Source organism: Megalops cyprinoides, chromosome 7, assembly GCF_013368585.1.
Source record: "Megalops cyprinoides isolate fMegCyp1 chromosome 7, fMegCyp1.pri, whole genome shotgun sequence".
NCBI classification, from domain to species: domain Eukaryota; kingdom Metazoa; phylum Chordata; class Actinopteri; order Elopiformes; family Megalopidae; genus Megalops; species Megalops cyprinoides.
In genome coordinates, this window is record NC_050589.1 from 33242128 (window position 1) to 33266949 (window position 24822).

Here is a 24822-nt window from a genome sequence, read left to right on the forward strand (position 1 = left end):
CCCTCCAACATTTACTTTTGTATTATCTAATAAATCATCTAATAAACACATAATTGTAACACAACTTCAAGAGGCGAAGCAAATACCCATAAAACAGTCTGCATTCCTTCTTCTAATAATCTATCAAATCTTTGCAGGTTTTACAGTGCCTTAAAATAATTTCCCACTTGTCTGTCCTGTCTTCATAACTTAAATGAGACCATATTTAGCAATATTAATATGTACTTACTTAAGTCAAGTTAATGACAGAAAAATCAGCTACACTTGCAGCTGATAAGAAAAAGAAGTGGGACTTTCTATTTGGAAAGTCATCCATCCTGGATTCATAGTTTTTAAATTTATTTTTAAATGATTATTTTTTCTACTATTCTATTATTACTAATACTATTATTGTAAGCATTGAAGGTATACCATTCAGCTGTGGAATTTTACATTACATAAATTATGTCTCATTCCCTTACTCTTTCTAGTGTTTCCCACTTGTTTGAAAAACATTTGAAGAGCCAGTAGCCATACCATCTGTTACTGCTGTCATGCCTGATGGATCAGGTTAAGTGGGGTCAGCTGAGGAGAGTACGTGGAATCTGAGAACATCTTTGGTTCCTTCTTGTAATTGTCTTGGTGATTCAGCTGGGGACAGCTCTAGATCAAGCAAATTCAATGGCACAGTGGATTTATGAGGACATGGTGCCCTAGGAGGTCCATACTGTGGATAAAATGCGAAAGCTGTCACACTGTGGTCATTAAAGATCAAATGACAGTTATTGAAAGAAGAATGGGTGTTAAGCCAGTGACGTGGCTAAATTTAACTATAGCCACCTAATCATTCCCCTGCAGTTAGGTAGCTGCACAATCTGTAATATTTCCTACAAGAAACCACTTCTGTATCTTCCCAAAAACACTGATAAACTAAGAGCAAATGACCTGCCTTTCCTGCTCTGACCAAACTTGAACCAAATCTTCAAGGGCTCCAAATGTGTTTTATCAGTCTAATCACATGACCTATAAAGACAGAAGTCTGAACAAACCTGGCTGAACTGCAGCAAGTCTGATCAATGTCAGGCAAATAAAACACCAGCTGGAGGGTGCAAAATAAACAAAGGAAACACACTCCCAAAACATATGACATAGAAATTTTATTGTACAGTTCCCATGAGGCCATGGATCAGTGTCCTACAACACAGATGCTACGTAATATGTGAAAGCTATATTCATGGCCTTAACCTGTAGTTAGCATGCTGTAATGCAGTTTTTTAAACAGAAAAAAACACAAATAAGATTCTGACATTGTGTAAACTGATGCAAGGTGTATACAAAAATTAAGGCTTGCTGGACCGTTTTTCATTGCAGGCTTGAAGAGGTTCACACTGTGTACTATTGCTCGTTTCTTTCCTTTCTCACTTGTTATCCCGTTGCTTTTCTCTCCTCCCCCAAAGAGCTTCGAAAAGCACGCTGACCTTTACACACAAGCAAACCCGCCACTGAACGAAGCAAGACACGGAACAAAAATCTCCCTACGGAAAACTCAAAAGCTGAAGTGCAATAGCATCATAGGAGATTACATTCACAAGCACGTTTCGTGTTACGCTGCACATCAGTGAACCACGTAGACTCAAAATGACAAATGGACAAATCGTTACAGTTTTAAATCCAAGGCATCCGAACGATATTCTTTGGACAAGTAACTGAACAAATATGACTTGGCAAGGCAGCATTAAGGAAAAAAAGAATTAAACAAAAGGTCTAAAAGATCCTAATGTACATAAGTTGCATTTTGTGTGCACAAGAGTGACCCCCATCCAAATAAAGTAGAACTATGTGTTGTTGGGTTTGGACCTAAAATGTTAACAAGAAGTCCAATGTATTTCAGTAACAAGTATGAGTGAGACAGGGAATTTTATTCTTTCTGTTTGTGGCTGTCTTATCACCTCACAAACAGACTTCTGCCATATAGAATGAGCAGTCTGCTTGCACAAAATGCCAGCGGATTAAGGAGAAATGTCTTGTACCGTCTTTATCAGTATTACTGTTACAATGTTCGTAGCTCCTGCAACAATATGTGTTTTGGAAACAGTCATAAAAAGAGAAACTGCCAATGTTTCCCATCCCACACAGAAAGGCAAGAGAGAGAAAGGTCCTTCTGAAACTGTGGAACACAGTTCCTGGCCTGTACACACTCAGTTTGTTCTCACTGTGGACAAGGCACAATGGAGGCCTATGTTTCAATGTTTCCTCAGGTTTCCTGTAGACATATGTAATTATTTAAGAAGTGCTACTCAAGCAAGCATAACAGCACTCACAACCCTTTACTAACATTCATTAGACTACATGACAATACTCATTCATGAAGTCCTAGCCACTTATTTGTACTTACATCAAATGTCACTGAGTATGCAATGAGCAATGACAGTTGTCAGTTTGAGTAAATGGATTTGGATTTTTAGGAATGCAGTTAGACAGACTTATGTAGCACTTTCGAAGTTATGTGTCTACATCCACAGAGGACCCCATTAAGTTAAAATGTTAATTTCCAAACATCAATCAGGAATCAAACACCACATTGATTTTTGTCATGAACAGCACAGCAGTTTTGCTTTTTTCAACCTAAAATAAATGGTTGCAGGTAACAAGTAATACTTGAGAATTACATCTTATTGAATTACAGGAGTTACTATGGCTAAACACTTTGTTGCCCAAGGGCGGTTTTATTGTGCTGACTATTAAAAATAGTCACCTAAAATAGTAAATAACTAATAATAAAATAAAACAACCTATGTATTCTAAAAGCAGGCACATGACTCAGTTGTCAGTTCAGATGGAAGCAGGCATATATAAACAATTTCTAAATACAACTACTTTACTTTTGAAGTATTGCATTGGATATGTCAAGGAGGGAAATCCTGAATAATATTGAATCCGTGGGTGTAAAATTAAAGGAATTAACAATGCATCATTATCTAATAATAATGAAAGGTTTTGCATTGTCTTTCATTGTCAGCTAAATTCTTTCTCAAGTTTGACTTTTTGGATAAAGTAGAATGTACACATAATATTCATCACCCACTGGTGATAAATATAAGATATAGTAAGATATAAAAAGGGCAATTTTCAGCAATACATTAATAAAAGTATAACTATAAATATATCCACCCAAATAGTGCTTGTCATGTCTTTTAAGATGCACATTATCTGAAGAAAGCTAGAAAGACATAAATACATACAGAACAATATATACAGAGATAAAGATTCAAATAACTCTTTTGTTTTATAATGTACAATGATTCTGTAGAAACATGCTGAAATACAATATACTGAGATTTTGTAAGGCAGGATGTTTGAGAATTTAGCTTTCACATTGCTTCTTAATGGGCTACTAGTTTTCCTATTGACACTAAAACGCTCATATTCAATCTAACCACAATGCAGTTTGTCCTTAACTCCAAGCAATGAATTTTAGCAAAGTTCCGAACAAAAGTTTGGTATTCACTGAAATTAACAATGTAGTGCAAGGAACAAACAAAAATATAGGGCTTTCTTAAGTCTGTTACTTGAAGTTAAGAACTCACTGCATTGTAGTTGGATTGAACTCCAAGTTCCAGGTTTTCTGGCTTTTACTGGATAAGGCACACCTTATGGCTTAAGAACGTTTAGTGGATGAAGGGGTTTGCATATTAGAATGCAATAATAGCCTTGCCTTTCAAAGACACAGCACTAGCAAAGGAAATATCTAAGAGATTCTCAAGTTATGCAAGAACTGTTTTGATCAGTATTTGTACCTCTTTGTACTTTACATGTCTGTAGAATCTACTGGGGAACATTGAAACAACAGTGGATCTGATTGTATGATCGGATTGCTCTTCAGTCTGAACATATGACCAACTCTGAATTGTTGATAAAATCATTCACTATCTATATATTTAAAGCAGAATTGATAATACCACATTTATGAACCCTGATGAATGAGGTTGCTGGAAAGCAAATATGCTTCTTTCTGTCATATTTGAGGACCATGTTTGTAGGTGAACTTAGTGTTTATTATAATTTTAAAGAAAATTCAGTTGATAAAAAAACTGTTGATAATATTGTGGCTCATCACTGATTATGATATTATGGTATGGAGTTTTGGACATCAAATCTATTTGTTCGCTAATATTATCATTACATTGATCAGTGAGGTGATTTTTTACATGGGAGCTTGCTGTTATTATTCACTATGCTGTCACTGAGTCATGCCATACATTTCAAAAATGCAATATTTGCATGTAAAAGAATTATAAAGAATGTGAAATCATTAAAGCACTTTTTAAACCCCCATAGAGCCACAACAAACCTAATGTTAATCTCCATTTCAGCTTGCCTATAAATTGAATCTATTTATAAAAAGGTTGAGGTAAAATATTCATGGATATTTATACGCTTGTTCTCTACATTTTCTTATTAACTTCACCATTGCAATGTTAGCTGAAATTAAACCAATGCCAATCATGCAAAGTAATGCTTTTGATTTCATGTCAGACAAAACAATTAAATGAAATTCATTCTCATTTCACATCCCTCTGTTAAACTACATGTATTACTTTGACCCAAATGCATGTCAGTTGTTATATACAGTATCTGAAATTTGTTTTACGTTATACAGTATAGCGTTAACATTCTGTAAATTATGATTAATCTATTGAGTTATAAAATTAGCTTTAGAAGGCTCTGACTTGAATCAAATGCTCTCCTTATTTCCAAAATCATACAGTAGCTTTGTTTTCCAAGGCAGTTGTTTGCCATTAGAGCACATTAAGCATTTTCTAGTTATAAGACTTGTTGCCATTGTGACAATATTACTTGAGTGAACTTCAAATATGCATTACTTGTAATGACATGCTTTGACCAACATGCAAAGCAGTTGTGATTCACCTGGAAGGATTTATTTCTTCATAGCTTTCATTAGGTCATGGAAGAACAGGGCTCTAATGCATTGCTAGCTGGTGCATAACCGTAGTTTACACAGTAGTATATATTTGCAAGGAACAATTTATCAATTTTTTTTTGGTGATTGTGTTGCCATGGGTTAAGACAGGCAAATCCAGAAATGAGCTCCGAAGTGGCTGTCTGACTTGTGTGTTGCGTCACATAACTGAAGATAATGTCGATGGTGATGAGAAAGTGCATGGCCATGAAATCTCCTGAACATCTTTCATCACATCTCATCATTCGTAATTGTGACTGAATGAATGGCGATCTTCCTGCTCCTTAAACGAAAGAATGCTTCTGAAGTTTGCCGCATACATTCGGGGGGCAACGCAAACAGTCTGTCACAGGGACATGGGGATACCTCAAAAACACCGTGCAGACACAGTCCACAGAGTACAGTATATGTGCCTTTCGTGAGGTTTACCCGAATGTCTCAAACTATAAGAGGACTTCTGATGGGTAGAAACAGCCAAGACTGCGGCCTGGTCACTGCAGAAGTTGCTTCATCATTCCTTTTAGCAGTCATTGCAGTAGTTTCAACAGTCATTCCAGCGTTCACCAGGTGGACTGAAGCACAGGAGCCTGCTAGGATGCGGTCTTCTCCCTTACAGGAGACACTTCCAGATATGGTCTCCGGGGCATGCTTGGGACCAGTAGTCCCAATTTTTGGGCCTACTTGGAGCCTGACCAGCCCCTGTCCCCATAGACTGCATCTCCGGTCGAGTGTGGTGACGGGGGGCAGGGGGTGCAGAGGTCAGAGTCGGTGTCCGACTCACCCTCAGCGATGTAGGGCCGGACCTTGGCGCAGAGCGCCACCCCGCCGAAGTAAGCACTGTTGTTGAGGAAGTCCACGTTCTCCTTGGACTGGGAGATGCTGAAGCCGCTGAAGGAGCGCTCCAGCTCCTCGTGGTCCACGGAGGGGATGGAGATGGACGTGTCGCTGTCCCTCAGGGCGCTGTCCCTCTCCAGCTGCTGCTGGTGCTGCTGTTCCAGACGCAGGGGATCCGACATCCCCCGGTGGCTCCCGCTGTGGCCTGTGGAGGAGCGGTCGTGGGCCGGGGGAGGCGGGATCCGGACGAGGGACGGGTCTCCCACAGGTGAGCTGCCCTGGCTGGGGTGCTGCTGCCAGGAGGTGGAGGGAGGACAGTGGCCCTGGGTGTTGCCCGGCGGAGGATCGAAGTTCTTCTGGCCGGCCGAGCTGCCGGAGTGGATCATCTTACCAAAGGGTCCGTTCTTGTCCATCTGTCGGTTCTCCACAGGGCTGTGGTAAGGAGGCGCCGGGTCAGGCTCCTTGGACCCAAAGTAGGCGTCAGTCTCAGACTGGGGGATACCCATGCGCTGGATGTAGATGTTGACCAAGAAGTCCAGCTTCCTCTCCATGGAAACCACCTGTGGGAAGGAAAGGACTCGTGATGCCTGGCACACAGCCTGGGGAGAAACCCCAAGAGGCAGCAGAGTCTCACCCTACCTGTTTCTCCACTTTGCCCAGTCGGCCCATCATGCTGGGGTCATCCGGGATCTCTCCCTCCGCTGTGCCTTTGGGACGCTCCTTATCCGTTACCTGACCTCCCCTGCCAACAATCTGGTCAACTCTAGCAGTTAGAAAAAGAAACCAAACCTAGAACAAAGCCGGTTAAAAGAGGCCTCCTCCATGTCTACTTTCAATACACTGGCAGTATGGAGTAGTGAGTCAGGTGTATTCCTCTTATTGCTGTAGAGCCAAATGTAATGAATAGTAAATACACTCAAATATGCAAAATGTAAATATTTTCATTTTGTGAACTGTATCTAAAGAATGTGCAAGATTGCAATTCTGTTGCCATATTTCCTTAACACAAATGTTTTTAAAATTGCAGGGAGCAATTGTAAATTTGTGCAACGACTAATACATTGAATGACATACGTTGAATGACAAAATTAATCCATGTCTTAAGGGAAGTTTTGTGGCTCTTAACCTTACACCACTTACACCACGCTCTCGAGCAAACAGACTCAAGTCAGGTCCTACAATGACCAAGGATGACCAGTGGCCTATGGGAGAATCGCTCCTGCTGTTGGCTTGATTGGAAGGAATGTAGGATTGTGGGTACTGGGGGAATGAGCACTCTCAGGTACATTTCTCATCTGCCAAGCTGAGATTGTAGAGTGGGTGGGGGGGCACACACATGGGGTAAAATGAAATGAATAGGGGATCGACACAGAGAGAAGAAGAAGGGATGGGGAGCTCTTCAAACCCTTGAAGGTCTTCTTCCTCCTGTTTTTTGTGTGGCGGCTGAGACCTTCAATGTGCTTTGCAAGCTGGGAAACGCATAGACAGTCAATCTACTTAATTCATGTGACAAAGACTTTTAAGTCATAGGAGACCTATAAGTCCCTTTGCCCTGGGTGCGTTGAGATGAGGGTGCACTCGTAGGGGGTTCATTAAAGAAATGAAACTGCAGACTTTGGCACCCTTTGCAAAGTCACTTGTTCTGTTATGCATAGTATGATTCACCAAACCTGGCTCTGCATCATTCTCAACAGAGAACAATGTCACACTAACATTCCTTGAAGTGTGTAAAAATTAACACTGATTATAACAGTTGCATGATATCGGTTACTCAGTGTGTGTTAACACCAAAGGGAAAGGGGCCTTACAGTATACCCTGTATATTAAATTGGTGAATAGTCTTACACTTAATATTAGTTAAGACTGATCCATACTAGTTACCATGAGTTTTCCCCAAATTGCCCAGCAGACTGCCACTTCGATTTTGACCTGCATGTACATAAGAGGAAAATACAGGCCCAGCTAGAATTCCATTCATGAGCCCATTGCTTGCCCTGCCTGGAGACAGTGCAGCTTCTTAAAGTAGGGTTTCATTAAAAAAAAGAAACAGAAGGGATATGTGGCATATCAGGACAAGGGGTATCATCTGACATGCTTCATTATGCTTCATGCCACCATGCATAAAGCAGTGAATAGGGAGGTATGACATGTTTTAGAGCACCATTTGTTTTCCATTTTCCATTGCATTCTGATGAAGCAGAAATTTTCAATGCATCGCAGTCATATCAGCTCAATACCTTTTTTGTTCAGCCATATGACAGCCTGCATGTGTTTGGGGGTTGCTTATTTTAGCTTGTAATGTTAGTTAACATTTAGTTGAGAGGATAATTTAAAGATGTTTAAAACTATAGGTCACCTAAGACTGTTTACTAAAAAACTGAGATGAATTTTATATTTATATTAAATTTACCTTAATATATATACCTGTTTGAAGAGTTATATTACATTTATGTTTTCTTTTTTTTTTTTTTTTTTCAAAATAACCCTCTTTGGAATGTGTCAAGATGGCTTGATATATCAAACCAAGCATTTTGAGTATTTCCCCTGGTTCCTTTTCTAACAGAGCCTGTAAAATTTGATATTCCTGTGATGAAAAAAGAAATAAGGGCAGACTGTCAAAAGAGTCTGAAAAGAGACTAGCATGAAAACGTGCAGCTGGGCAAAGTCTGAGACATCCTAATTTGGCTAACTGAGGCTGTTAAATCTGCAGCTGCAGTAGTAATTTACATAATATGCTGATTATGAGTATTTAATGTTCTCAGGTTGTACACCAAAGTAAGGAATGTTTTACCATTAGTTGAGTAACAACCTTCTGGACTATTCCTTGTACTTTAGACCTCAGGAAAAATGGGTAATAATTAGATAAAAACAAGGCACTGGAATAATTAGGTATAAAAATGTAAATGCAATGTTAACTTCTTCCCAGAAGGTATGGCTTGTTACAAAGAATCAATGAGTAATGTAATTATTAAAATAAGTGGTTTCAGAGGTGTAACATACAACCACTCTAAATAGCAATGCTAACAGTCCTCGCTATATTACTCTTCCAGCATGCTCATTAACTGTGGTCAATAAGTGACCTTAACTGATGGAAGCTGAGACAAGTACAGGTGCTGACTCTAATGTACTGCCACATAGCCTGAATCAAAAAAGGTTTTTTTGCTGTTGATCAAATGGGAGAAAGTGAATGGCCCAATAAGAAGGATGCAGTTTGATGCAGCCTAACCTAGGAGAGTATTGGGGAGACTCTTTGGGTCCCTTGATGGTATACTTCTTATGGCGGGGAGTTGAGATTGGGGGACCCACAATCAAGTCTATCCTGGCAAGGCAAATAGAAGAGACACCAGCACAATGCATAATGAAGCAACATGTGGGAATTCTACGACACATCAAATTACAAAATAATAATAATTAAAAATAACATGGGCAAATAAGTGAAAATATATTCCATGCACACAATGGATTGTGCTAACAGCATTGTTTGTTTTTTGTGCTTTTTTCTTTTTCAAATAAATCTATTTCAATGAAACTGCACACCACTATTGTCTTGTTTGTTTCGCATTTTTGATTCTGGAAGCTGGAATATATTTACATATATGTGGAACCGTTTTTTCAACTCGCAACATATATAGTACTTATTCAGTGGAGAAGTTGCCCATGGAATGAGGGTAGAGGGAGCGAACCAAAAGCTTTAGGGGAGGCAAGGTGATTCCCTGTTTTGGTTCATTTTCCCCCGTTTGGATGGTTGGCACAACTTCAGAAACATGAATTAGCTGTGTCCATCATCAGCACACAAGGCCACACAGTACCATGCTCTGATGGTAAAGAGATCTCGTCCAGCCCAGGGGGCACTGAATGCAAAGCAAAACGCCGCTTCGTGCTGGCAGTAGCCATTCAGTGAAACAGGTTTTCAAGTTTTTTACTCCCCTGTAAGCACAGATCTCCAACATACGGGATCCGGTCAATCCCAGTGACAGTCTCCTTATGCAGCAGAGGCATTCAGATAAGACAAGAGAGCAAACTGTTTCATGAAACAGTGGGCTGGGGTCCTGATTGTGTGAGGAGTTTGGATCAACAGAATAAAATACACAACATGATAAAGGTCATTACCTAGAAGCCTCCACCTCACATGAGACAAAGAGGGCATAGCAAGACACCCTCTTCACCACACAACAGCCTTTCTTTTGAGAAAGGAGACACAGGTGGACAATGTGACACAACACTGTGGGAAGGACAGTCACGTACAGCAGACAGGGCAGATATGAGTCATGCAGTGTGCAGTACTGCACAATTTAGGGGACCGGTTGACAGAGTGCTGTACCCAGTGTTTAGCCGTTTAGCTGCAGACAGGCCTTTGGAGAGAGAAAAGAGGACAGAACAGGAAGCGGAGGGGTTTGGGTGACCAGAGAGAGGTGAGATTCGCTCAGGGTCTTGCCTGGACTGCAGGTTTTTGATTCGGGACAGCATGTCCAGGTGTCCAGCCGAATACTGCTCGATGACATCCATCACATCATAAGGCCTCAGGCTCTCCTTGAACTTCCTCTTTGAGACCATGAACCTCATAATGCTGGGGAAAGGGGAAATGTTGCAGGCGTGAGAAAATTCAACACACGTTATTCAACCTGCATGAAAAATTTTATATGGTTTCACTTCCTTTGGTTGATAATCATTTCCCAATACTTCACACTCTCTGAGTTTCCAGGGAATTACCAAGAACAAGGCATTTGGGGATTTCCTCAGACAAATTATAATCGCTTTTAAATGACTACAGTTTCTCCTCTACACTGTTTCTGAACCACTAAGATTGTAAAAGTAATGGTTCAATAAACTGATCTAAACAATGCAGGAAGAAGATGAAATCTATGGTCTAATGGGCTGGTCAAGTGGATAGTGACCAGTGCCAGAATGTGAGGACAGTGTCACAAGTTTTAATGGAAATGATTTATATCAAAATGTGCTGCACAAATCTCTTACCACACAGCCCTGATTGTAACTTTTAATCCTGGGGTTAAGTCTTGTGCAACAAACTCGCAATGGCAGCTCTTATTGTCATCGACAATGTCGTCTCCGGGGAGGCTGGCTTCTACAAAAGAAGGACAAAGTCTTTACAGATGACTCCAGCATTGGTGGGAGAGGGGGGAATGCAGCCCCAAACTGCCCCCTAACCTCCAGACATTTAGTCTCAATGCTTGCATGGAAGCGAGGTCGAGGCACGGCCATTAACTTGCGCCACCCGGTAACTGGCGTGGGGGTTGACGCCGCTAGATAGGGGGCAGGTTAATGACAGTGTCCGTTTGATTTCAGTGGCTGGTCATGTCAAAAATTCCTGATGCAGGAAGGAGGTGGGTGCAGCACTACCAAAGAGGCAATCCCAGAGATTAAGGGGTTGACCTGACCTCTGTGGCCCAAAAATAAAACTGAGGCATTCTGGGACAGTGGCACCACGCTCGCGGGTGAAGCAGCTCGATAGTGCCAACACCATGCCGCAAAGAAAGGCAGGCATGGAGGTCGGCAGGAGCCAGACAGCTTCAGTATCTGTCACACTTGTTGGTCACGTTCTACATCAAGTAATTTACAGATGTAATCACATCGCAGCTGAATAATTAATCTCTCTACAGCAGCATGAAGGTTGCATAATTTGGGCAATTACATAAAAAGGTTGCGGTTGGGTTTAGGGTTAGGTTGGGGCCCAGGGCTACAGATGATGTTGGGGTCAGGGTTAGGGTTAGGGGTAGAGTTACGGTTAATAACACAACTTGTATGATTAGATAAAAACAAAAGTCATGTTCCACATGAATTATTCAGTGACAAGAGGTACTTACAGCATTTACAAATCACTACGATGTAACTACATAAGTAAATTATTTTCTTAATGTAACGTGTTTCCCTGCATTTTATATGCAATCTGCAGGTTGAGTTACAGCTTTGTAGGCCAGAGATGAGAAATTAGGCAGGAAGTAGGTCCCAAACCTCAGCAGATTACGTATATAACAAGCAGGGAGGCTGCATGAAGGGATCTTATTATATTCCTTAGTAAACAGGAAATGCAGGGAGCTGACAGTGCAGATTTAAAAAAAACTGCAGATGCCCAGCAAGCAGTTAGCAGTTAGCAGTCAACAAAAGGCATTTTCTCTGGGTTTTATGGACATTTTACAATCTGTCAAGACTGGTAACCACAAGGGGAGGAGGGAGGGGGAAGAGGGTATATATACAGAGGGCAGAGAATATTTCCTGCTGTGGACCCTGCATTTTTTAACAGAATGCCACTTTGCAGATGGACCTTTGTAAGCAATCTGAAGAGTTAGTTTCAATGCAATGCCTGTCTGATCAATTTCCAAAGCCAGACTTTAAACTGAAAAATACAGCAATGTTGTGTATTTTATCTCAATGCAAAATGCTGAGAAGTAGTTAGAACTAAGCCTGTAGCCAGCAACCCATGTGTCAGCACACAGAATTTTGAAAAATGCAATACGCCAGCTGATACACATTTACAGAGACAGACTGGGTGGGAACAGTATGTCAGCATTAAACAAGTTATGGTCTAACCCACTATTGTGGTACATTTTCCAAGTTGGAGTTCAGTAAAGATGCAAATGTATTTTATGTGTGGTTTCAATATTGCATTTACATTTCTATGTGACCTTTAGTTCTAAGGAATGAAACGTCTCACATTCCAAACTGATTCTCCTATGTTTTTTTTTTTTTTTTTCAGTTTTACACTCATGTGGTGGCTAAATCCAAAAACTGAGCAGACAAGCATTACAAAGAGTTACCTCCCAATGCTGCAAAATAATCAAATCTGGTGTAAATGAAACATTATACTTCTCTTTCACGAAATGATCTGGTCATTGCAGCTAGGTTGGTATGCATGAAATTTAAAATTAAGTTATAAGAGCAACATTTAAGTGTGGAAAGTGCCAAATAAAGTTCTTCAGTTTGGGAATATGTCTAAATGATACTTATGAGCTACTGAGTGCTTTTAAAATGTTTGGAGTCTTGATATGGGAATGAACAATCATTTGTAAGGAGAAGTAAGTGAGAATGAGTTTTAGGTCAGCAACAAGTGAAAACAGCTTTTCTCAGCTGAATATTCAATATTACTCAAGATTTCTTGCCGTTAAAGTAAGTCATTTAAAAACTCAGTACTCATTTTCCGGTGTCAATCCAGTAGAGAGAAAGATTAAATGATCTTGATTCCTGACTGCCTGGCATATTTGTATATTATTTCAAATAAATTTAATATAAGTCACAAATTTCTAAAGTAGTCGCTGTTGCAATATCAGCTAAGTAAAATATTATATAATAAAGCTGACAGTGTGGAACAGATCATTTGAAGATCAGCACTTTCAACACAGAATTGCTGTGAATACTCTCCAAAAACAATATGGTTACTCATTTTACTGTCAAAACCTGTCTAGACTTCACAGAAATACAAGCACCAAGAACTACTCAACACCTTCACAGTTCCAGTCAATCCATTACTCACATTATTGCCATAGTAGCTATATATTTTTGTGAGAAGCTATAATGAACAATACAGCTGCATCAAAATAAGAGCTTTTCAATGATATGACAAGGAAGAATTATAATTTCAGTTATAAATCAGGTGCAGATCATATATTTTCACAAAGCATGCAACAAAAAAAAAAAAAAGTGAATTCGGGAAGAATAAATGGGGCCTTGTTAAGAAGTCAGGGATTTTGGGCCACAGTGTCAACTTTCTCCAGCAACCTTTCTTGCATTAGGGAAGGGGTAAAATAAAAGATCGAATGTGCTTCAAATGCAAGTCTCCTACAGAGCCATGAAAAAGTTCCCAAACCCCAGTGCTGAGTGGGTGGGCCCATTTGTGGGGGGGAGCTAATTCAGTGCCCTGTAGCGCTGGGGGCAGAGCCCCTCAGACCTCATCGATCATACGGAGTCGTCTCTGTGAGACAAGAGTAGGTCAGCTTCCTTCATGCAGGTCAGAATGCAGGAATGGCAGCCATTGGAAGCGCATGGCTTTGGGTCAGCGTACGCAAGTGGTCATTCATTATTATGGAGTGATGGTTGTTGGCATGAGGTGATGAGATGTGACTAACATCATTGCATGCACGGCTTGCTTCAGCCATTGATTCTGACACAGCTAGCTTCCTTCATATATGTATGTATATTTTTTGTCCTTGCAGTCAACCCCTAGCAGATGTGCGATATTCTCTTACTGATTAACCCCTCAATTGCTGCAAAGAAGTGGAAAGGGAGAGACATGAAATAAAGTTTGTTAAAGAATAGTTAAAATGATAACAAAATAAAATTGTAATCATGATTATTCTAGAATAAATAGGCATTTCATTAAGCAGAAGTCACCAATAGGCCTAATGGGTCTTGTGATTTTCCTTTTTTTTTTTTTGAATCCTCTACCAAAGAAACCTGCATTAGTGATCATAGACTGGCTTTTTCCCTTTATTCTCTGAATACATGTTCATGTACTGCACTAGCTCTCTGAAGGTACAGTGTGGCTTTCACAGGAGACTGTCAAATTTTGGGGTTCTGCAAATATCTTTGGTCAAATGCACATGAGCAAAGAAAAGTGGATGGTGTATTGGTGTATGGAAAGCAAGGGCAGAAATATCGACTGGACTTCTAATGGAATGGATTACAAAGGATTTGTTGACAAACTTCAGGGTGTCCCTGCAAAAAGATGATAAGGGGTGATGGGAAGATCATTTCAATAATTAGAAATAAATAAAATGTGGTGGATCGCTAAACAGTTTCTAAGTTTCTTAAATCAACAGTCATAATGTTGAGCTGTATATCAATCACAATAATATTATTATTCCCCAATGCAGTCTGAACCTGATGAAAATGGATGTAAGCATGAAATGGTTTTCAGCCTTAGTGTACCTTCAGGAGCACTGATAGTTTCAATGATTTTCTGTTTGTAAATTTGAAAAGAAGGTAGCCAGATAATGTTGCTCTACGACATGAAACCAAAAATGTATGCATTTGTTGATAACTGGAATTCACAACAGATGATTTTTTTTCTCTAATCTGGATTAAATTGACCACAACCAACCAATTTCTAGCACCTCCAGGTACTAAAACCCAATGACAATATGTCATATATCACCAATTGATCAAAGATTATGTTTACTGCTTTATTTGTGATTTACTCCAAAATAAACAATTTAAAAATATTATTATACACACTAAAGGTTGGGGTATTTAATCCAAACTTCCATTTTTGTTTTGAGAAGGCAGAAAACAAAGATTTAACATCACTTGGATTCCATTATCAGTTGACAGATCAGCATAGATTTTAAAATGTCCAAGGCTCAGATCTAACCATGGCACATATGCTCTCTCCTTAGCTCAAACTAAAGATACACACCATAAAGAGCTCTGTGTTCAAGGAAATTCTTTTTTAAAATTACATGTGTTACACAAAGTTTAGAACTAAGTACACTGTGAATAGATGTGGGCCTTAGACAAAGCAAAGCTGCCTAATTTGATAAATGAATACTAATATAATAGCCAAAAAATGTCCATCATTATTCATAGTGTATGCTATTGTTAAAAGCCTGAAAAGTTAAAATTACTCCTGTGTTTTTCTCTATACCGCTCAGTAACTGCTGTGCTTGAACATCAGTACTGAGATGTCACTACTGAATTTTCCAATGATAACACTTAAAGAGGAGCTCCATCAAAGATTCAATTCAAATGTTATGCCCTATTATTACTGCACTCAGAAACGTGCAGTTGTTCTGAAATAACATATTTTGGTGCTGTTCACTACAGTACAAAATATCATTTGGACTGAAAATGTAACACTTATGTGGCTTTTTGTCTGAGTAAGGCTGAGATTCAATCAAAACCATGAAGCCATCTTTAGGTTTAGCCATAATCAATATGACTTTTTTCATAAGGGCTCGAAATCCTGAAAAAGATGTAGTCATTTAAACTGTGGAATCATTAGCTTGTCTAAAAACCAAGTGCTTTGAAGGTGAAATACAACATATCAGAAATCTCATTTGATTGAAAAGGGAGTTTCAACTCCCTTTTAGTTGTACATTATAGTAAGTAGTATGATATACACCTGAATGTCAGTAAGCATTTGATTAGTGGTACATTGTTACTGCAGGACTAATTTGCATCTTTACCAGGTTGCAGTGTGTTGGAGTATGATTGCATTTATAGTTGGAAACAAATAAAAATCCACAGTACATTTTCAACAGTACATGTCCAGTAACTTAAAATTCTAAAAAGGAAAAGAAAATGCATAGATGAATTATGATTTTAGAGTAATATTTGAATTAATACACAATATTTAAAAGAACAATAGATGCAGTCGTTAACTTCACACTTGTTTTCTTGTTTACCTTACTACATTGTACACATACCCATGTTCTTATAAAAAATGTGTTTTCTTTAAAGGAGAAAAGCACAATAGCATAACCTACAGCTGAAAGTTATGCTGTGGTGCTTTGGATTATTTCACTGTAGAAGTTCAATGGATAGCAAAGCACCCATTGCTTCTGCTGACCTGGCGAGCTCTTCATTCTGAAATCTTCATCCTGCATCTCAATCAGCACTTTAGCATCAGCATCAAACAGAGAGATGGAAAGGCATTGGTCAGAACTGGGTTGTCCCGCATACGTAAACATACGCTGTCTTACAAAAGCACACAAATGACAACACAGATGCACAGGTAGCAGACACAAGCATGTACCCATACCAAAACAGAGATGAAAAGATAGAGTCACCCACTATGACTTTACCCAAAAGATACCACTCTAAAGTCTTTCCTCCCTTTTGAACAGCATTTATGATATTCACAATGTGATAGACTGGAGGTGGTATGCAATGTTCTTTGAGGATCATTGACAGACAATGAGTCCCTCTGCAAATCTTGAAAACACTCAAGTTATATGAATAAGGGCAATACAACACATGTCTCTGGACAAAAACTGCCAAACCAAGACATGCATGGGAAGCTCTGGAGCTCTGGACATGAAAAAAAAAGATAGAACATGGTAAAATACATGTAATCCTTTCAGTGTCACCCATGTCTTTTATTAAATATTGTGTCGTTAAAAAGACACCACAGGTAATTGATATTAAATTCAGGCACTATAAGCAATAATTGATGTCACCTTTGCAGACAGGGAAATTCTCTTGCAATTTGCTGTGCTTAGGGGACAGAGCTACATACAGATGGTACTTTGTCACAGACTAAAGTGATCATAGATGAATAATCGGTGTCCCCAACAAAGGACCAAAGGGATATCAATTCAAACCACCTAACGAGATTCAGTGACGGCCCCCCAACCTCTCCCCACCTTCTGAGTTTTGCCGGGACGCGCTGCCCTTGATGCGGAAGGCCTGCCTGGCACGGTTGCGCTCGGTGAAGCTCCAGCTCTTGGGCACCTTGCTGGGGCTGTCCTCCATGCTGTTGTCAGCACTGGGGGACCTGCGCATTCCCTGGCCCTGCCCCTGCCCGGGCCCCTGGGGAGAGCTTTTCCCTTTGGTCCCGGAGCTCCGGGGACTGGAGAACACCCTCTCCTTCAGGCTGACCTTCTGATTGCTGCAGGCGGGAGGGAGTGAGAGGAACCACAGAACAGGCATCAGCTGACCATTACCGACTCGTAAGCAATGCCATACCGTCACCAAAGAAGGTTTCAATACAACCAATGAACGGAGAGAAAAATGAATACACTATATCCACACAAAGAATCTCTGGCATTTATGAAGACTCAAAATATGGATTAATATCTCATTTGAGTTGATACAGTATATATGGGTGCTGTTGGAATTATAAATATGAATTTTAAAATACACTCATGATATTCAAAATGTATGTAAAGTGTAAAAATGAACATGGTTATTGAAAGAATATGGACACATGTCTCTGATACAAAATATGATTGCAAATTATACTGCAAAAGTAAGGTACTTTTAATATATATATTCCAATTGAAATACATGGATATAAGTATTAATTTTGAATACCTTCATATTATGCTTTATCATGTTAATTCATTTTTCCTCCATTATAATGGTACGTAGTTTCAGCATTTGGCAAATCAAGTATAAAAATGATCCCTTACCTCTGCACTAACAACATGGAAAATTTGGTTTCACTTTTTTAACCTCTGTGTCTGCACACATGTCAAACATGCAATGATTTGGGCCAATGGAGAAAGACAAGCAAGCATGCGCATATCAGATGCTTCAAGCTTCCTCCCTGTAGAAGACAAGGTCACTACAAAACATACAGACTGCTAGTAGACCATGTTCTCACTTGCGTTTGTCTCGTCACTTGCCTTTAGCAGAATGTTAGCGGAATGAAAGTTAAAAATGTTTCACACCGGCCTAGGTCACAACATTCTCATGTCCAAGGCCGTGGCTTTTCATTCCACTTTTTGCTCTTTCTCAGAAAAGCCAGATGACACAGATTCAAAAATATGGAATACAGAAAAAGGACACCTGAGTAAGTGGTTATGTGAGTAGCACTGCAAATAGAAAGGTTTCTGAAACTGACTACACCACAACCTTAAGCAAAATAAACTTGTCATACTACTAACTGGATTACATTTGGATTACCTCATATACAGTACTAATCGCAAACAGCATATTAAGTATTCCTGTGCTTAATGCAATTGCAGTATAAGCTGTTATGGAGTCAGACTTCAAACTGTAGTAAGTATCAATTCCCCAAATTCCATTCTAATTATAACACTTCAATTCAATTCAATCATACCAGTGCGTCAGGACAGACTACAGGAACAGGAACATCAGGACAGACTACAGGAACAGAAACATCAGGACAGACTACAGAAACAGGCACAGACTACTGAGTTGCCTGAACTCTTCTTGTATTTTGTAAGATTGCTGTGGCCAGTGCAGGTCAAGCGAAATAAATATATCATTTTATTTGTGATGCAGGTAAATTGTGGTGATAAAAATATACTGTTACTGTTATAGCTTACAGTGGTTTTATAATTACATTAAAGACATTGCCTGTGTCCTCCTGGGTGCCAGAAGGTAGCTACTCATACATATATTAAACAGGCTTGAGCTGCCACCCCAGCACCCCAATTTAGAGAAATTCAAGGTGACAGTAGAGATTAGTCCACAAGGTTCAGCTTGATTTCTCTCACCACAAACACAGCTATAAGAGCAGAGAGGCTTCTAATCTGAGAGGATCCTGGAGATGTTTTCATAATTAGAATCCGGACTAGGATGTCTGGTTCACTTCCATGAGAAATACTAGGAAAAAAAGGCAACACATCACCTTAATCTATCCCAGCATGCAAAGCGTGACTCAAACATGCACGTGTCTCTGTCATTTTCCCGCCAAGCCATACAGCTGGGCCTCTCCTGCGTCTCAGTTCAACAGCCACCACGTCATGCAAGTGTGTAGCGTTCACAAAGAGCAAAATGCTGCCTGGTTTCACATGATGTCTTTCCATCACCGTCAAATGTCATTACTAGTGGTGCAAAGTAAATTCGTATGTGCCAGAACCATTTGGATTTCAGTGCCTTGGTGGACCATGGAAAGACCTTAGAACCCATGTAATGCATGAAACAAATAATGTCTCGCAACAAAGGAGGTAAATTAGCATGGCATCAAGCAGCTTGCAATTTAAAACCAAATGTAAAAAAAGATATGTTATGATATATGAATGCAAGTATTAGTATATATACATATATCCTTTTACAGTATGTGTAGTTATACTTTATATATACTCATTTACATATACTGGACTTATAAATGAGGTACAAATAATTTAGCAAATGTAGCTAAATTTAGCTAAAAACTGCAAATGTTTCAGGGAAGGGAAAATGCATGCGCATTGGAGTGTCTTCTAATTTAACAGCAAATATTTTAGTAAATAAAAAAAGAAAAAGGAAAAAAAGATCACTTTCACCCCAAATCTTTTATTTCCTTTTGGGTGTTGGTGTCTCATTGCTTTTGAAAATGTACCACATTTGCAAAGTGGTCACAAAATCTAAATAAACGGCATTAGTCCTGATGGTGACAAGACTAATGGGCCATTTGGTTTGCACCTGGCCACATCTACAAGGCAGATAAATCGAGAAAAGAAGATAAGGTAAAAAAAAAAGGGGTCAAACGCTCAAAAGAAAGTCTAGCCGTGCAGATATTAGTATCTATGCAAGGAGATTCCCAGGGTACCTATGTTGTCCAGGGCAGCACCCACAAAGGGTCTCTTTGCATGAATTCTCATTACTGGAAACGAGGGAGAAGAGGCATTAGGAGAAGGAAAACTCCCTATTAGGAAGTTTAAACAATACTGGTTACAATAGAAGAGTACTGTGAAAAATATCTGTACAAAGTATTTGTGGTGATCATGGATTCACCATGATTTGAAAAAGTAAAATGGTAGAAAATGTGGAATATCAGTTTGATTTATTACTGGCAAAGATGGTAATGTGTATAATATGGAATGTCAAGATACCCTGAGCATGTCTGGCATGTTGTCCTGTTGCCAAGTTCAGCTACATTTTTTTCATGGCCGACCTCCAAGCATATCTGTACACTGTGATAAGGGAGGCCTCAGGACATATTTGTATGGACACAGATTTCAGATTGAGCATCAGCACCCCCTGCTGGATGGTCTTCAGAAGGCATCAACTCAAGCAGCATCAGTCTAGTTTCCAAATCATCCTATTCACTTTGCCTATACAAAGCATCAGCGACAGCAGCAGAAAGCACATTGCCTTCACAGCTGATCAAAGCACTGTATAGGCATTCTGGGAACACTTTGCTGCTTAGAAGACAAATTAAGATAGCAGAGGCAGTCATGTCAGTTTGAGAAAACATGATCCCGCAAGACTTATTTTGTAGAGCGTAGCAAGGTGAAGCTGCTGTTGAACTGGACACTCAGACAGAGATTAGAGGAGACATAATCATTTTAAATCCAGGAACAGTTTGAGCTGAATATGCTCTTAACTGAATATTCTCAAAAGTCAGCTCAGGTACTGTCTGGTAAATGAGCAGTCTGTATGGCCAGTTCACTTACAGACAATTGATATTTCTCATTGGAGCAGCAGCTTCAGCTCCACAACATAAGTTTGGCAAAACACATCAGATAAGCACTTTATAGATTTAATACTGCGCAGCACTTTACACTGTGACTCTGTTTGCTGTGTAAAAACATCATAATTATTTTCTTGTTAGAATTCAAGTAAATGCTATTAATATAATCAGTGTTGACACAGCAACTACTGTATGTTGTTTGAATAGCTTTAGTGTTTCAACTGTGCTATCAAGCACAAAAAATGCTATAAATGATTAAATATGGATAATTATGTTTCAATTAAATGCAATATAGTACAATAGAACATCAGCAATTACAGTGTAATTACACAGCAATACGAGTCATATAATGTAAAGTTTTATTTGTATTTATGTTTTTATGGAAAAAGGAGATCAGTATAGCACTGACACAGATGGGGTGCTTCTATGGATGAGACAAAAGTAGGGTTTAAGGCTAAATTTTTCAGTAAAATATTTCACCCAGATTCATAATGTTAGCAGTCCAGTTAGTTACAGCACTCCTGCAGCAGGAGTTTGTGGATGAGGACACTACGTCCTCAATGGCCACTTCCCTCAAGCCCCACCATATGTGCAGAGCATCATCAAAGCCGTTGGTTTGGATCAGACAGGACGTTTGGGTGTAATGGTGTTGGTAGTCTGGAGTGCAGATGGCACTGTGGCACAGTGGCAAAACCCCCCATTCCTTTTCAATAAAGCACTTCATTAGAGCATACGTATGCTGTGGAACCCAGTGCAACATGTAGGAGAAGGGGTCATTCTTTGATACCGACCTGGGAGAGGGCTCTGGCTGGGCCTCCTTCCTGTGAGTATAGAAAAAGAGAAACACACAAATTCACACACACACACACACACACCATGAAACATTCTACTCAGCCTTACTCCGCTCCATAAAACCATTACTGAACACTGGCTCAATACTTTTACAAATGGAATGTAGCTTCTGCATTACACATAGAACAAAAACCAGCCCTCCTCATTAACTATAAACCATCTCAAAAGTGTTACCGCATATCCTGCATTAGTTATGGGAAGTGAAAAATGTCTTTAAACTGGCAATTGCATTGTGTTAAAGTGCCATTTTTAAAATCACCTCAAAAACCATTTACTCTAAGATACATGAGTTGCACTGACCTGAAGGACAATCCAGATTTGCTTTTCAGATTCCGCAAAAGGTCCAGCTGATTCAGAGGAGGGATGAGCCTGCGGCACAGACAGGTACCACCACATGGAGATTAAACTCAATATTTCAACCTTATACACACTTACATGCGCTGCATTCTTTATTACTGGGGGTGGTAGGGTTGAAACAGTTGGTGTGATCCTAACTGACCGACTGAGTGACTACCCTAGAAACAATATCCTACCACTAGGGGCACTAGAGAGTTAAAAGGTTATTTGTGGTCCATGTTCTGTCATTACACCTATCAACGAAACACTTGTAATACATTATCCTTATGACAGAGTTATCCCTTTTTTAAAAATAATATGGATCATAACAATTTCAGTTTTTACAACATGACTGGATGACTTAAGAGTGAGGGATTGCCTACAGCGGATGGCAGTATCTTTCCAGATACTCTAATCATGAACTCTGGATGCAACAGTTCAGTGTATCTTACATTCCGATGCACAGATCCTCGATTAGACTAATTAGCCACAAACTCAACCTCTTCTATATGGCAGAACTGAGCCAGGAAAAGTGCTTAGAGGTGAATCATGCAGAGGGATCCAAGGACCACAGTGATCACATTTACAACAGAGTAACAAATGTGTTTTAAATCAGAGGTGTTCACTGGAGATCCATGACTATTCAGGCTTCAATCCATCTTTGGTCTGGGTGACTAAAAATGACCCATCAATTAAACAGGAACTCGAATGCCTCAGTGTTGCAGGAGTCAGCTGCTGTTTCAGAGGTATCTCAATAACAACCCTCAGGAAAATGGATCTCCAGGATGAGGAGTGGACACCACTAACACAAATAAGATTGTATTACTGGAAGTCAATCAAAAGTACACCAATCCCTATTGAGGTCTGTTTCAGTTCTTTAACTGCAAAGATGCAACTTTGGAAGCATGACAGCTTGTTATCAGAAGTCGGTAAGTGTGGGTTGTATGTGCAGAGTGAAAATGGGTATTCAAAGTGAGTAAATATTCGTCAGCTCATGCGTTGGACATGCACTCCTGAATCAATGAACTTATCCATAACCCATCAATTGTGTTGGCAGCTTACAGTGCAGTATGGCTGTGGAGCTGAACAGGGTTATCGAGAAGCTGGTAACATGTAAATAAATATGGTTGACCGAATTTATGTTTTATTAAACTAAGCAAACTGGGTAAGTTGACAAAACTGCTTAGTTTAATTCATGTCATGCACAGGCTGCATTTTCATAAGGCTCAGATTTATCATTGCAGGAGACAGCACATGAGCCTTAACTCTGAAAAGCTTTCCTGAAAAAATGCATAAAACTTAATGACTAGCAGCCTCTCCGCTCCTCTTAAACTGATAAAATAGAGCCTGATTTTGTGAAATCATGTTGCTTTGTCAGACAACAGTGCAATCTTGTAGCTTTTCATACAGCTTCTATTTGAAGCAGGCATTTTCAATTTCTCTTGAATGCTAAAATGACAGGTTACATTATTCAATAGTCATTTATACAGCAAAAAAATGCAGACTGATATAAATGCTATATTTAGTCGATTAGACAGTTGAAATCTGAGGGCTAAATATGGGGACTAAAAGCCGCTATCATTTTCAGTGAGAGCAATCTCTCCAGTGAAGGACGCAAAGTGATGGATATTCCAGCTGTGTGGTTTTTCATCATGTCAGTTATCAAGCAGGCCCATCCTGTTGCAAACGGCCATTTTCTTTCCTAACATGAAAAGCATACACTGCCGATATCCATGTGTGTTTCTTGTTTTGCCTTTAATCATAAAACAAAATGAATGCAGCTGGAAATCTGGTCTACCCAGCCGGGCTACTACCATATATGATTTTAAAGAGATGAAAAACAGCATTCTGCCAGATAGACGTTGAGAATTCCAGGGAAGTTGTTGCAGGATCTAATGAAATAGGAGATTATTGCCCTATGTCCACACAATATGGTTTATAAGACAGTTCCATGCATTTGAGGAAGTGCAATGCAGTGCCATCACACCTCTTAATGACTCTGACATCATAAATACTAAACTATAATCCACTCCTTGGGTTCACGCTTTCAGCCCAGGGAAATGACTCCACTCCAAGCCTGCTGCTCGGGAGCAGGCTAGCTGTCGTATAAGAGCTAGCTCTGTAAGCTACAGCTGGCCCACTTGATTAGCTGGAGTCGTTTGCATTTAATGAAGATGATCTATTCTCCCAAGTTGCGATGTAAAGTATTTTGTAGGGCAATAAACATCAGGAGTTTGGCTGTGTGAGAAATGAAAATTGTGGAGATTGCACTGGGAGTGCTGGGTAATCCGGTCCATTCAATGCAGAGTCCGTGCTGGTGCCTCGTCAGCACAGAGCAAGTGAAACAGGCCACACGGCATTCACATGCAGCTCATACAATACCTGTAGGGGCCGTATGTAAGCAAGCTGGTGGCGCAGCAACACGTTAGTAAGGACGCAGTTGATTGGAAGAACATAGAGCCCAACAAAGGGGAAATAAATACATCTGTTAGAGGCAGGGGACTTCTGAGAGGTCAAATTTCACTTTCATCTTTTTTTCACTTTTTTCCATCTGTCATTTTCTACAGTGACAAACAATAGTCAAACTTCTCTCTTTAGATGCACTTTGAAAAACAAGCTACTATGCAGATGGACTATATTTTAAATTCAAATTTGTTGAAATCCCTGTCAGGTTTTTTTTAGTTCACACATAGTAATCAAGCTAATGCTTCAATGAATGTCTATGAACTTCACAATACATATTTTTGCACAGTCAAAAAAGTCTAGATTTCTGCGCTCCATCTACCAAGCTGCCTTTCAAAAC

At 39.7% G+C, this 24822-nt stretch overlaps 1 protein-coding gene across 2 annotated transcripts in view; it reads right to left on the minus strand.

Moving 5' to 3' along the window:
• Positions 1–4948: 4948 nt before the first annotated feature.
• The window catches only part of LOC118780504 (potassium voltage-gated channel subfamily KQT member 2-like), a 42760-nt gene continuing 22886 nt past the window's right edge, over positions 4949–24822 (minus strand). The window contains exons 9-17 of one of the 2 annotated variants that reach the window (XM_036533035.1): positions 21984–22052; positions 21623–21652; positions 19968–20021; positions 17110–17354; positions 10769–10877; positions 10230–10361; positions 9021–9113; positions 6434–6557; positions 4949–6354 (exon numbers count right to left, since the gene is read on the minus strand). In XM_036533035.1, the coding sequence (XP_036388928.1) occupies positions 5638–6354; positions 6434–6557; positions 9021–9113; positions 10230–10361; positions 10769–10877; positions 17110–17354; positions 19968–20021; positions 21623–21652; positions 21984–22052 (1573 nt within the window). In that variant the 3' untranslated portion in view covers positions 4949–5637. Of the gene's footprint in view, positions 6355–6433; positions 6558–9020; positions 9114–9839; positions 10362–10768; positions 10878–17109; positions 17355–19967; positions 20022–21622; positions 21653–21983; positions 22053–24822 lie in introns of those variants that run through there. The other variant, XM_036533034.1, reaches the window with a different exon arrangement.